At 39.8% G+C, this 11,759-nt stretch overlaps 1 protein-coding gene across 1 annotated transcript; it reads left to right on the top strand.

Moving 5' to 3' along the window:
* The first annotated feature begins 339 nt into the window (after positions 1–339).
* LOC104574961 (pancreatic triacylglycerol lipase) lies at positions 340–11,131 on the top strand. Its single transcript, XM_010222272.2, has 12 exons — positions 340–388; positions 1,022–1,176; positions 1,734–1,859; positions 3,743–3,877; positions 4,401–4,509; positions 5,623–5,742; positions 5,971–6,090; positions 7,114–7,232; positions 7,962–8,091; positions 8,621–8,732; positions 9,920–10,087; positions 11,068–11,131. The coding sequence occupies exons 1-12, from the start codon at positions 340–342 to the stop codon at positions 11,129–11,131; spliced, it is 1,407 nt and encodes a 468-aa protein (XP_010220574.2).
* Positions 11,132–11,759: the final 628 nt, after the last annotated feature.

The raw sequence follows: 11,759 nt of genomic DNA, 5'->3' as shown, positions 1-11,759 counted from the left end.
ATATAAACTATAATCTGAAATAAACGAATTTTCATATCTTTCTGGGAATGATTCCAAGGATAAAGCATAATATAAAAGTACATGCAAAGTTTGGTAGTTAGCGCACGGAGCTTCAAGCCTGCACCGTAAGTAGTCGGGTCCACTATTTTTTTATTGCCTTGTCAGGTAGATGCCATCCTCACATTGAAATTTGTGTGCTCGTTTTAAAGTAGCTTGAATGCATCCCAGTAGCAGCGTAGCCCTGACTGGAGAGAGTCACTCTGGACTTGGACTACGAGCTTTTAGCTTGCTAATGTGACAGGGTAGCAAATCCTAGCTGTTTCTTCTTTGTTGTTGTAGATGTTTGGAATTTGGATACTAGCGCTGTTCCTGCTCGGCACAGCCACAGGTAAGAATGCAGGACTATTTTTAATGCAAACTTTCTACACTGCTGTGTTTCCTGAGATATTATTTTGTGCTGTGGTGTCTCTCCACTTGCTGATGGGTCATGTTGTCTGCATTCAGGTGCAGGAGCAGAGAGATGAGTGTGCTTTGAGATGAGTGGGTCTGTCCTCTCTGCTCTCTACTCTGGAAACCCTGCCCCAGGGCCGTGCCATTACAAGCATAAGTGTTTTTCTGTCTGAAATCAAACTTACTGCACTTGTCTTCTCTGTCAGACCAAAGTGTAAGGAAACAATTCAATGTACTCTGCTTCAGCGCTGGAAATGCAGAAAATGCAATTGGGAGAGCTCCATATTCTGCGGAGCCACTGTTTTTTATTAAAATTCTCATGGGCAATGTAGTCATCTGCTCAGCACAGTCTCAGGTTACTGCTGATTATTTACAGTACCTTGGCTCAGCTGTCCTTGTTTTAGGCAAAGGATGCCCAAGGTATCTTGGAACATCCAAGGTAGGGCACAGGAATGCACTAAAGATTTTCTGAGTTTCAAGGGACCAAGCGGCTGCTGGAGAGATGACACTGTGTGTTATTCACTTCTTTGCTCGCTCCCATGTTAACAGTCATCTCATCCGTGTGCTGCAGGCAGTGAAGTCTGCTATGATCGGATAGGATGCTTCACCAATGATGTACCCTGGGCTGGGACTCTGGAAAGACCCATCTCCAAGTTACCATGGAGTCCAGAGACAATAGACCCCCGTTTCCTCCTCTACACCAAGGCAAATCCTGATGACTACCAAGTAAGAATGGTTGCGGTTTAAACCTTCTCAGATCACATGCAGAAAGAGCACCTAGACACAGGCTCAAGCTAACGGAATCCCTGGAAAATGTTAGAAATTGCCCTCCCTGCAGTTTTATTCAAGACACAACCTTTTCCAGCTCCTTGGAAAAGCCTGTGGGTGGAATTTGCACTGACAGTTCTTCTGCTACAGCAAAGAAACTCCACCAGTGCTCACGAAGCAAGACCCACTTCTCTATAAAACCATGGAGAAGTACCAGGAAACTTCCATGAAGTTGTTGAGTAACTGTTTGTCCTCTGTATTTGAGGAAAACCTTTTAAAAGTAAAGTCTTGGCTGCCCCAAGATATGTGACAAAACTTGCCTTGGTTTGAATGGAGACACAAACCTTAAGTGAATATTTGCAAACAAGCTTAGGGGTACATAATATTTAAATGCCTATATAAAATGAACAAACTTCTAATCTTCAATAACGCGTTTTCTATTTCCTTTACAATTTTAATATGCAATTTACAAAAAAAAAAGATTTAAATGTTTAATAATTCAATATCCACAACAGGATATCTCTGCAACTGATCCAACAACAATTGAGCAATCAAATTTTGATGTGAACAAGATAACCAGATTTATTGTACATGGATTTATTGACACAGGAGAAGAAAACTGGCTGTCAGACATGTGCCGGGTACGTACCTTGGAAATTTCCTTGTGAGTTTCGTTAGTATGGATTTATAATATATTCCTATAAATTGTCTACTTTATCTATTTCTAACCATTTTTTACTGTACAGATAAGAAGGATGAAATGACCTGTTGTTTTCAAAATGTCAGCAACTCAAATGTGCAGCTCTTGGGCAAAAGCTGCAGGCAAAATGCACCACATTCATAAGTGAAGTGAGTGAGATGGATTTGCTCAATCAGCATATATTTTTGTGATAGAAACAATATAAACCCTTAGGCAAGATGTTGCTTAGGAATGAGGGTGACTACAAAAATAACTGCAGAAATAACTATCTCCTTGTACTTCTGCAGTGAAGAGACAGGTTTCTAGGTGTGGGGTACGGACTGCCAGGGGGTATTGGAAGCTGAGGACATGGTCTGGCCATTAACAGGAGCAACAGAGTTTTCTAAGTCCATAGCCAGAAGAGATCTCAATGCTACTACTCAAACAAGAAGTTTGAGTAGTGCTATAAATAGTGGATGAAGTACTAAGTACTTCGATTTTTCACCAATTCTCCAATTTGATGAATTATTTCTTAATCCTGTCCCCATATCCTGCTGCAATTCCTACTGACTTGGTGTCTTCCCAAATCCTAAAAATATGCCTCTATTCCAATTGCTAATGAAAGCAAGGAACCTCAAGGATTGTAGAACAAAATAAAAGCTGACAGCTTATGATACCTTCTGGATAGGGTTTTATAGTTAACTATCTACACAACTAAAACTTTGTTTAAGATATATATCCTTCTTTTACTTATGAGATTGCTGTAAACAATGTGAATATCCATATAAATCAATCATTTTATACTTACTGCACCCTCTCTACCTGATTCTCTTTGTTACCTAGACAAAAGAAAAGAAATTTGTTTGAGAGTGTCTCTTCTAAAATCTCTCTTGATTATCACTTACATAGATTTAGGAATGTTTGTTGGATTTTTTACTGTAGAGTTTAAGTATCATGAGCAGATGGATATTTTAGAATTTTCAGTCTCTTATTTTCCAGTCTATCAAAACAGAGTTTTGTTTTGCCCTCTTCTATTTCTCTGGAACATCACAGTCAAAAAGATGGTTACAAAAAGCTCTCTTTTTGCTTCAGCTGGTCCCCTTTGATTGAATTTAAGTAGGTCCACTGGAAATAAATCTTTAATTGCTCTTCTTATTCTGGCCTTTTAATCAAAGAGTGGAGCAAAAAAGGTTGTGAGTACTTCAGCTTTCCTATGTGTATGTGTTCTTTGTTCTCCTCCTTATTAGGTAAATCCTACGTGCACCTTTATTTTTACCATTTATATCATATTCACAGACACGTCTATTGCCTTTTCTGTCCTTTGCTAGTCCATTGTTAACTGACTTTGCATGCTTTTCTGTGTCTCTGCATAAAGAAAAACAGAATAAATATATCAACGCTGCTAAAAATATATGTATTTAACAAAGCAATGCAGCTCAGAGGCTTCAGATTCTGTGGCAGACAATGAAGTATCTAACTGAACAGATAATTAAAGACATACTTTTAAATCGCTTAAGTGAATCCGTACATGAGTAGATTTCTTCTTTAATGTTGCATACATAGCTTGACTGAAGTTGATACATAAAAGTACCAGTATTTACCCTATTGTCCTCAGCAGCATCTATGGCCATTCCTGCAGGGTTTCAGCCTATTTCAATACTGGGTGAGAACATGTACCTGTGTGCAAGCAGGCCACAGACACACGTGAAGAGTTTGTGTCTTTCATTGTTTTTGCAGATATTGATACTGCAGTTATGAGTTTGGCAGTAATAAGCAATGTAAATCAATTTTTGATTGCATTTGTTGTGGAACTCTTTGTTTTTTATTTTTGTTTTACAACCTCAGAGGATGTTTGAAGTGGAAGATGTGAACTGTATCTGTGTAGACTGGAAAAAAGGCTCAAGATGTGCATACACCCAGGCAGCAAACAACGTCCGTGTTGTAGGCGCTGAAATAGCCTATTTTGTAGATGTGCTTGTGGTAAGAACTTTCTGGCTGCAAAGTTATATTAATAATGTTGATTTTTAAAATATATGTTTCAACAATATTTAAGTATGCAATGCCCATGTAACCAGAAAAAAAAATCACTACTCAGTGATTATTTTAGAACTTCAGCTGAAAACCTTAACTTGTTTTTTTTTTTTCCTCCAAGTTACAAAACTACAATAGCAGAGTTAGGTAACTCAGATGCGAGTTTCTACCAGTCCCCCCCATAGTACTACTCGGATCGCTACTCTGTATTTGTTAGCAGATGTAAAGAGTTTTGTATGCAGAAACAACCACCAGAGCAGACTGCCTTCTCATGGCAACAGCTGCGTAAAGGGCCCTGAGAGACTAAGAGATATAGGCACCTGAACCAGCAAATAAATGCTGAGGGTCTGTAGACTGGGCCCTGAGTCTGTAGTCAAACTCAGAGTAGCTTCTTGGCCCTTCTTTACTCTTCCCTATTGGTGATGAAAATGGAAATGTATTTTTTTTTTTTTTACGTTACTATCTTCCTTAGGACAAATTCGGATACTCTCTAGACAATGTCCACATAATTGGGCACAGCCTCGGAGCCCATGTGGCAGGTGAAGCTGGGAAAAGGAGGTCGGGGATTGGAAGAATCACTGGTAAGAAAGCTCTTGTCTTCCTTAAATTTTTAAGTTACAATTAGAAAAAGCAAATGGCAAACGAATATGCCTATTTATTATGATATATATGCATTTCTAAAAGAGGTATTCCAGATGCCTCACAAAGCACAGACTGCATTTTGAGTATTTTAAAACACATTCAGTACTGTCCCAGAAAACAAAACTGAAAAGAGGTGCCATCACATAAACTTGTGATGAAACCACTTCTCAAAATACAGGTAGTTCTTCCTGCAGTGTGCACTACTGAGCAATTTTTAGCATGTTCAGCGCTTACAAAATGTAAAGCTACTTGTTGGATCCCCTTATTCATCACACGGGCAGTGCCAAGGGTAGTGTGTATTAAACAGAGTGACTTTTCATACACAAAGACAATTTCAGATGTTATTAGCACAGCCCTTTTCACTTACTTACTACGTTTTCTCAATCGGAGCTTTCTGAGCCTCGGAATAAAATTTGTACACTAATAGTCTACCAAATTCAGTGTAAAAGCAAAACCAAATCTACTCCCAAAATAAAATAAGAGATGCAAGTATAAGATAATACATGTTTTGTAATTTGCAAGACTTCATACAAGCTCCTGAAATTGCTGCAGCAATTTGGGGAGCAAATGAATACCATTTCATGCTAGGACCAGAAGCAAAGATTTCAAAACTAGACACTGGAAAACTAAGTTCCAAAATCTGCACCACAAATAGACATACTGGTTTTCAGTAGCTCAAGAACTTGGCAGAACTGGAGTTACTCAAGGTGTTCTAGACACCACGTAGATGAGCTATACAGGATGCTGACGCAGTAACCTCCATTTGGGCAAAATTTTCTTTCTAGCTAAACTTCCCTCAAAATAATAGCTGATATTCAAGTGCTGGAACTCAATACTGATGTAAATCAGTAAAATTCGGTTGGTTCCATATGCATTAGCATTTCCCCTGCCCACGATTCCACTCTAAGTTCTAGCATGCCATCTCTCTTTTAATCCTTACATTCTTTAGGTATAAGGAGCTAATGTGACATTAACTATACACAATCATACAGTTATATAGCATGACTCATCTGTATCTCTATCTGTATCTAACACAAATATTTTTCATTCAGGACTGGACCCCGCTCAGCCGTATTTCCAAGACACTCCCATTGAGGTCAGGCTGGATCAGTCTGATGCAAAATTTGTTGATGTTATTCACACCGACACAGCTCCCACCATCCCCTACCTGGGTGAGTGCTCACTCTGCACTGTTGCTTACGTCTTTATGCTCTGCAGCATCCGAGTGCTCCAATCACCCATCCTAGTTGTGTGACGTACTGTGCAAACACAGCAAAAGTACTATTCTGGGCACTAAGAGCTCATGTTTTAAAGTAATACAGACAAACTTCATGCGAAGAGCTGTTTGTATGAGACAATATTCATTTAATATGTGTTTACCCCTGCTTTGAATACTTCAGGTTTTGGAATGAGCACAGCTATAGGACATCTTGATTTCTATCCAAATGGAGGACGGGAAATGCCAGGATGTAGCAAGAATGTTATTTCTACGATTGTAGACCTTGATGGCATCTGGGAAGGTACGTGTATTATTTCAGAAGAAGGTCACTCTCAAAATACAATGACTTAACTATTCTTGTTTCGAGTGTTTCATATTAGCTGTTACTGGATCTGTCAATGACACCCACTGGGTGCAGGGAAATTTTTAATATGTTCAGACATATCATGTTCCAGAACCTATTCCCAAAGAGGGATCCAAAAGTGAGCATTACAAGGGGTTTGCTTCTAGAAAATACATCTGCTCTGAAGTAGCTAACAGTAGAAAGAAACACTACTAAAACTGTGCCAAATTTGGGAACGATCTGTAACAACACATTTGTTATTATTTAGTTACCTAGCAGCAACAGTGGGCGGAGCAGGTCAGTGATACTCACATCTACTTAGATTAGGCAACTTCAGCTGCAATTTTTATTGTTATCGATACGGGAATTAAAGCACAAAGAAATACTTGTGTCATATATCACATATATATCATCTTTTGACTCTAAAGTTAGGAAAATTAAGGAACTCTATAGAAATAACTTGCTCATTATTTAAATTTGGAGATTCTCTCTTTCTTAAACATCCTCCAAATAATAGTAATAATTTTGTTTTTAAGTTGTCAGCTGGAATAAAACAGCATTGCCTGAGGAAGTTCATTTTTAAATACCTTTCATTTGGTTTCTTTTTGTATGGTTTGCATGGTAATGCAAGCTGTTGCCTACAAAAGACCTGTTTTCATGCAATCCTCATTTCCTTTGTGAAACTCAGATTCCTTGGGTAAGTGTTTGTGAGGGGACAGAACGGGGATGAGCTGAGCTGCACAGTATTTCTCTACAATGAATTTCAAGTTTGCATTTTATACCTGTTGAGTCCATGGCAATCCTTGGAGCACCGATTCATTACAAAAACAAAGTTCAAATCTCAAGTTCGGTACTACAAGAATTGCAGCAGGGCTCTTGAGGAAGCAGGATGCACTCAAACGACATGGCAAGTGCTCTGCCAGTATCCTTTAGCATATAATAACAGGGATCAAGCACTAACCTGGGAGCATCTCTTCACAGGAACTCGGGACTTTGCGGCTTGCAATCATTTGAGGAGTTACAAGTATTACTCTGATAGTATCATCTACCCTGATGGATTCCTAGGCTTCGCTTGTGCTTCCTATGACACTTTTGAAACAGTAAGTATTCTTCCAGACCTTCAGGATGAACCACTTCAACAGCAGTGCCTCTTATCTACGCACCTGAAGTTCAACCCCCCGATGCTGGTGGGCGCTCAGGGAGTATTTGTGATAGAGGTGAGAGTGTCTTGAAGCACTGCAGCTCAAAGGCCAGCACACACCAGAGGTCTCCTGGTTCTGTGCTTACGTGAAAGCCACAAGGCACTTGGCCAGAGCTTCCCCAGAGTGCTTCCCCAAGTGCAAAAACACATAGTGCTTAGCATGAATTTATAGCTTTGGAGCACCTGATGGAGGCTTCTCAGGCCAGTTTGTGCAGAGACGACTACAGCATCTGTCCCCAGAAGGACAAAAGGGTTGCAAGGCAGAGTTCGGAGAATGAAGAGCACCTGTTGACCCAGCCTGAAAGTACAAGGACACATCCTTCTTTCTCACTGAAGAGTTGCTGGTGGGACTCATCTTCCACTCTAGTTCCCACTTACTCAAGAACGGCACTGGTGGGGTGGAATGAGCTAAATAGCATGAAAAAAAAAATCCCTGAAAAATCAAAGTCTTTGAGAAAGTTGGGTAGCTTAGATGAGCTTCTCCTGGTTATAAAAAGGATTATTTGAAATTTGTTGTTGCTGTAATTCGGAACCTGTTAGGTAGGCATGCTAAAATCAGTTCTATGACTGATTGTTTTTTTTTCTCAGCTGTGTTGGTAAACTTTATTAATCTGCTTGTTTTCACTAGGAAAGTTGTTTCCCATGTTCAAAAGATGGATGCCCAAATATGGGTCACTATGCAGATAAATACAAAGACAAAGTTACCAGTGAGGTCACAAAACTTTACCTGAACACTGCAGAGACCAAAAACTTCCCTCGTAAGTCTTGAATATTTCCATTGCTACCTGGTCCTTGTAAACACTTCCTCCCAGTCCTCATTTTACAATTTATTTTGACAGACCTTAGAGCAGTGCAATGACAGGTCCTCAAGTTATTTCCTCTTCTGCCCCAATATAAATATTGCATTTGAGGCCCTCCACTACAAAAATAATGTTGACAAACTGGAGAGAATCAAGGGGAGGCCACCAACATTTTAGGAGGCTGGGACACATCAAAGAGATGCTAGAGAAATGAATTTGCCTCATCCGAAGAGGAGAAGGCTGGGGGCTAGCAAACCCCTTCTCTTTTTAAATTCCTGGTATTTTATATTTGCTCTTCATGGTTATAATGCAATGAAGAATAGGGAGCACAAAGATTCACATGCGAGAACATTGTGCTACCTCCATTCAGTTTGGGATGTGGCCTTGAGCTGCAAGGGTAGAATATACTGATAAAAAAATAAGATTTCATGTTTTGGAGGCTATTTTCTGTGGGTACAATTGAGCTTTCTGTATTTCTCCTGTGTAGTCTGGAGGTACAAGATATCTGTGACAATCTCTGGAAACCGCAAAGTAACAGGATATGTAAATATTGCCTTGTATGGAGATGGTGGGAACACAAAGCAGCACCAGATTTTCCAGTAAGTTCAAAATTCAGACTTCTTCTATAGAATATTTTATTTGTTTTTTTTTAATACTTTTGATTTTATTGATCCTATCTTACGGACAAATTTTGACCTCAGGTCCTGATATAAATGCAGAGACAATTTGGTCACTCTTAACTTGCATTTGAAGGGCAAAAGCTGGAATGCAGCCTCTCCTCTTTCCTAACTGAAAAAATCATCACCATCTACACCACATAATTTTGGTGTAGCTTGTTGATGTCTGCCATGGCTGTTGTTGAATTTATGCTAACAGAGCTCTGAGCTCTTTGTCTGTGCTATTCCTGTAAAATGTTTACATCTAAGCAATATTTAACTTGTGGTTTACTTCATAAAAATCTGCTTTCTTTGCTCATGATTTTGCTTGCTCAAGCTGAAGTTGCTTGCTTGAGTCGCATGGTTTATTTGCATTTTTCTTCTTTATTTCAACTAAAATAGCTGATATTATGAAAAATGGGGAGGATGCATTCTGATTTTGTTGTTTTGCTGTGCCAGCTCACTCCCTGCGGTGAGGAATTCCTTCCCAGTAAACGTGTTCCCCATTGAAATGTCTCTTGGCTTGGTACAGTAGGGGTAAATTTTAGAAAGCAGCACCTCACCTTCAAGCTCTGGGAATGGGAGGTGAGGGCAAAGGAAGAAGGTTGAAGTACTGCCTTATATTCAGTGGGATTTAGTAGCTGAAGCCATTAGCAGTCACAAATTCTTGCCATTCAGAGCTTGTTGTGCTGCCACTACAAGAATTAAGTAGCTGTTTATGTTAGTAGGCCAGAGTATAGCACTGCGGATCCATGCAGAGATAGCTGGTCACCTCGGCCACACTTTTGCAAGTGCAGGAATACCTGGGAGACACCCCAAACAAATCCAACATCCGGATCATATAAATCAATTAGCACTAAATCGAATTCCACCTGTGAGGAAAACTTGGTGCAAACCCAGCCCACAAAACGAACAGGGATTTGCCCCTCACTGTGAATTAAGATTGCAGCAGAGTCACCTGCCTTTGCTGCTTCCAATAAACAGCAGCAGCAACGTTGTCACCGTACTGTAACTCCAGTTACCAGGATTGCCAATATACTCCTAACTGCTACCAACCACGTGACCATATTGATAACTAATATTAAATTATGCCAGCAGGCCTAACATCTATCACCTTTTCATTTTCATAGAGGATACCTCCAGCCAGATGTTACTTACACAAAATTAGTTGATGCAGAACTTAATGTTGGAACAATCACAAAGGTGAAATTTCTCTGGAACAACAACGTGATAAATCCAACTCTCCCTAAACTAGGAGCTGCAAAAGTCACTGTGCAATTCGGAGAAACTGGAGAGGAGTAAGTATACCCATTATGACAATCTTAAAAGCTACTTGGGAGAAGAGACAAAATTAAATGTGGGGTAAAATCATTTGCTTTAGAAGAGCAAATTTCCTGTATAGGCTTTTGGCAAGAAATAGTAGTACTGACTTGGATTATCAGCACTGTTCTTGCCAAGTTCCTACTCCCTGGCTACAAGAAATGCTTATCCTAACTTGCATTAGGATGTCTGACTCACTGTCATTTGAAATCAGTGGAAATTCTGCCCATATTGATGGGCCTTAAGACCGTGTTGGACAAGGGTAATAACAGGCCTATCATTCCAGCAAACAGGGGTAGTACTTGGGAGCTGGGCTTGAAAGACTGAATCTAAAGTCTATTGAAACAGGCTAAAAAGGGATTTCTGGGGACTTTGGTGGATAGTGACTTGGGTGCTCAGATTACAGAAACATAGTCATATTTATAGTCATCATTACTGATCCAATTTTGCTCATTCAGTTGAGTTTTCAAACAAATCCTTTCACTTGCTTGACCCTGCTTATTCCCCCCATGATTGTGGATTTAGAGGAGATGTACAGCAAATGTATTATTCATAGTTAAAATGTAATCACATGAAACATAGGATCCAGTTTCAGCCCAGCAGCACTGCCATGGATCAGAGCACCCAAGTTCTGTTGTAGTTCTTATTTACTAAAACATCTTCTGTTTGCTCATGCCCCTGACACTAGCATCCATCCTCTATCTAGTGCTGGTGGCACCCAAATTAGAGAAAAAAGAAATTCCAAAGATAAAGAAAGGAAGCCCGTCAGCCAGCATAAACACTTTTACCTGCAGTAATATTTCAAATTTAGGAGCTCAAAGTATTTTGTGCTCTTTTCAGGTAGCAGAGTTGTGTCAAATCACAAATCATGTAGATGTGTCTGTTAAAACAATTACACCTGTGCAGTGTGAACAAATCCAGAACACTCAAGGCATTCGTTTGTTCTTGTTTTGTGCAGATTCTACTTCTGTGGTTCCGAAACAGTGAGGGAAGACGTTCTGCAAACTCTTACTGCCTGCTAACAGCACCCCCCCCCCCAAATTTGCTATTAATAAAAGCTACTCGTGCATGAAACACTGGTGTCTGCAATCACTGTAGTTGTAAAATTCATAGCTTTACATGCCAAGCGATGAAATGCAGCTTTGGATGGAACCATGCCTGCAAGGAGAAACCTTCCCTGCTCCAGTATGTAACAGTAGAAATATCCAGGGAATTTTAATACACACTGGTGCATGTAACAATAGAAATATCCAGGGAATTTCGAAGGCTGCACATATGTCGCGATAAAAAACCTGTAAAATACAGGTTTTTTTATACTGGTTTAAGATTAGTGACTGATCCAAAGCCTACTGAAAAATTCCTCTTGATTTCAGCCTGCTTCAAAGTAATTATAACAAGGGGAGAAAGGGACAACTAACAGAATCTCTGAGGGGCTTCAAACACCCTGGACATGACCAAAGAGGAAGTACAGACGTTTGTTAGGAGAAAGAGCTTGTAGATTTTTCTGTGAACATTTGTGTAGCACCCCTAGCAGACTGTGCACTGAGCAAAACTGCCAGAGGTTTGAAGAATCAAGTCAGAAGATGAGCAGCAGAACAAGGCAGTAGCTTTTCCTCTCTGCTGTTGCCAACAGCATCAGCTGATGATGGT

Source organism: Tinamus guttatus, unplaced genomic scaffold (assembly GCF_059628265.1).
Source record: "Tinamus guttatus ecotype Peru unplaced genomic scaffold, ASM5962826v1 Tinamus_guttatus_pri_ptg000314l, whole genome shotgun sequence".
In the NCBI taxonomy this organism is placed as follows: Eukaryota; Metazoa; Chordata; class Aves; order Tinamiformes; family Tinamidae; genus Tinamus; species Tinamus guttatus.
The sequence above is the reverse complement of the archived record's forward strand: the minus strand, read 5'-3'. Positions and strand labels throughout refer to the sequence as shown.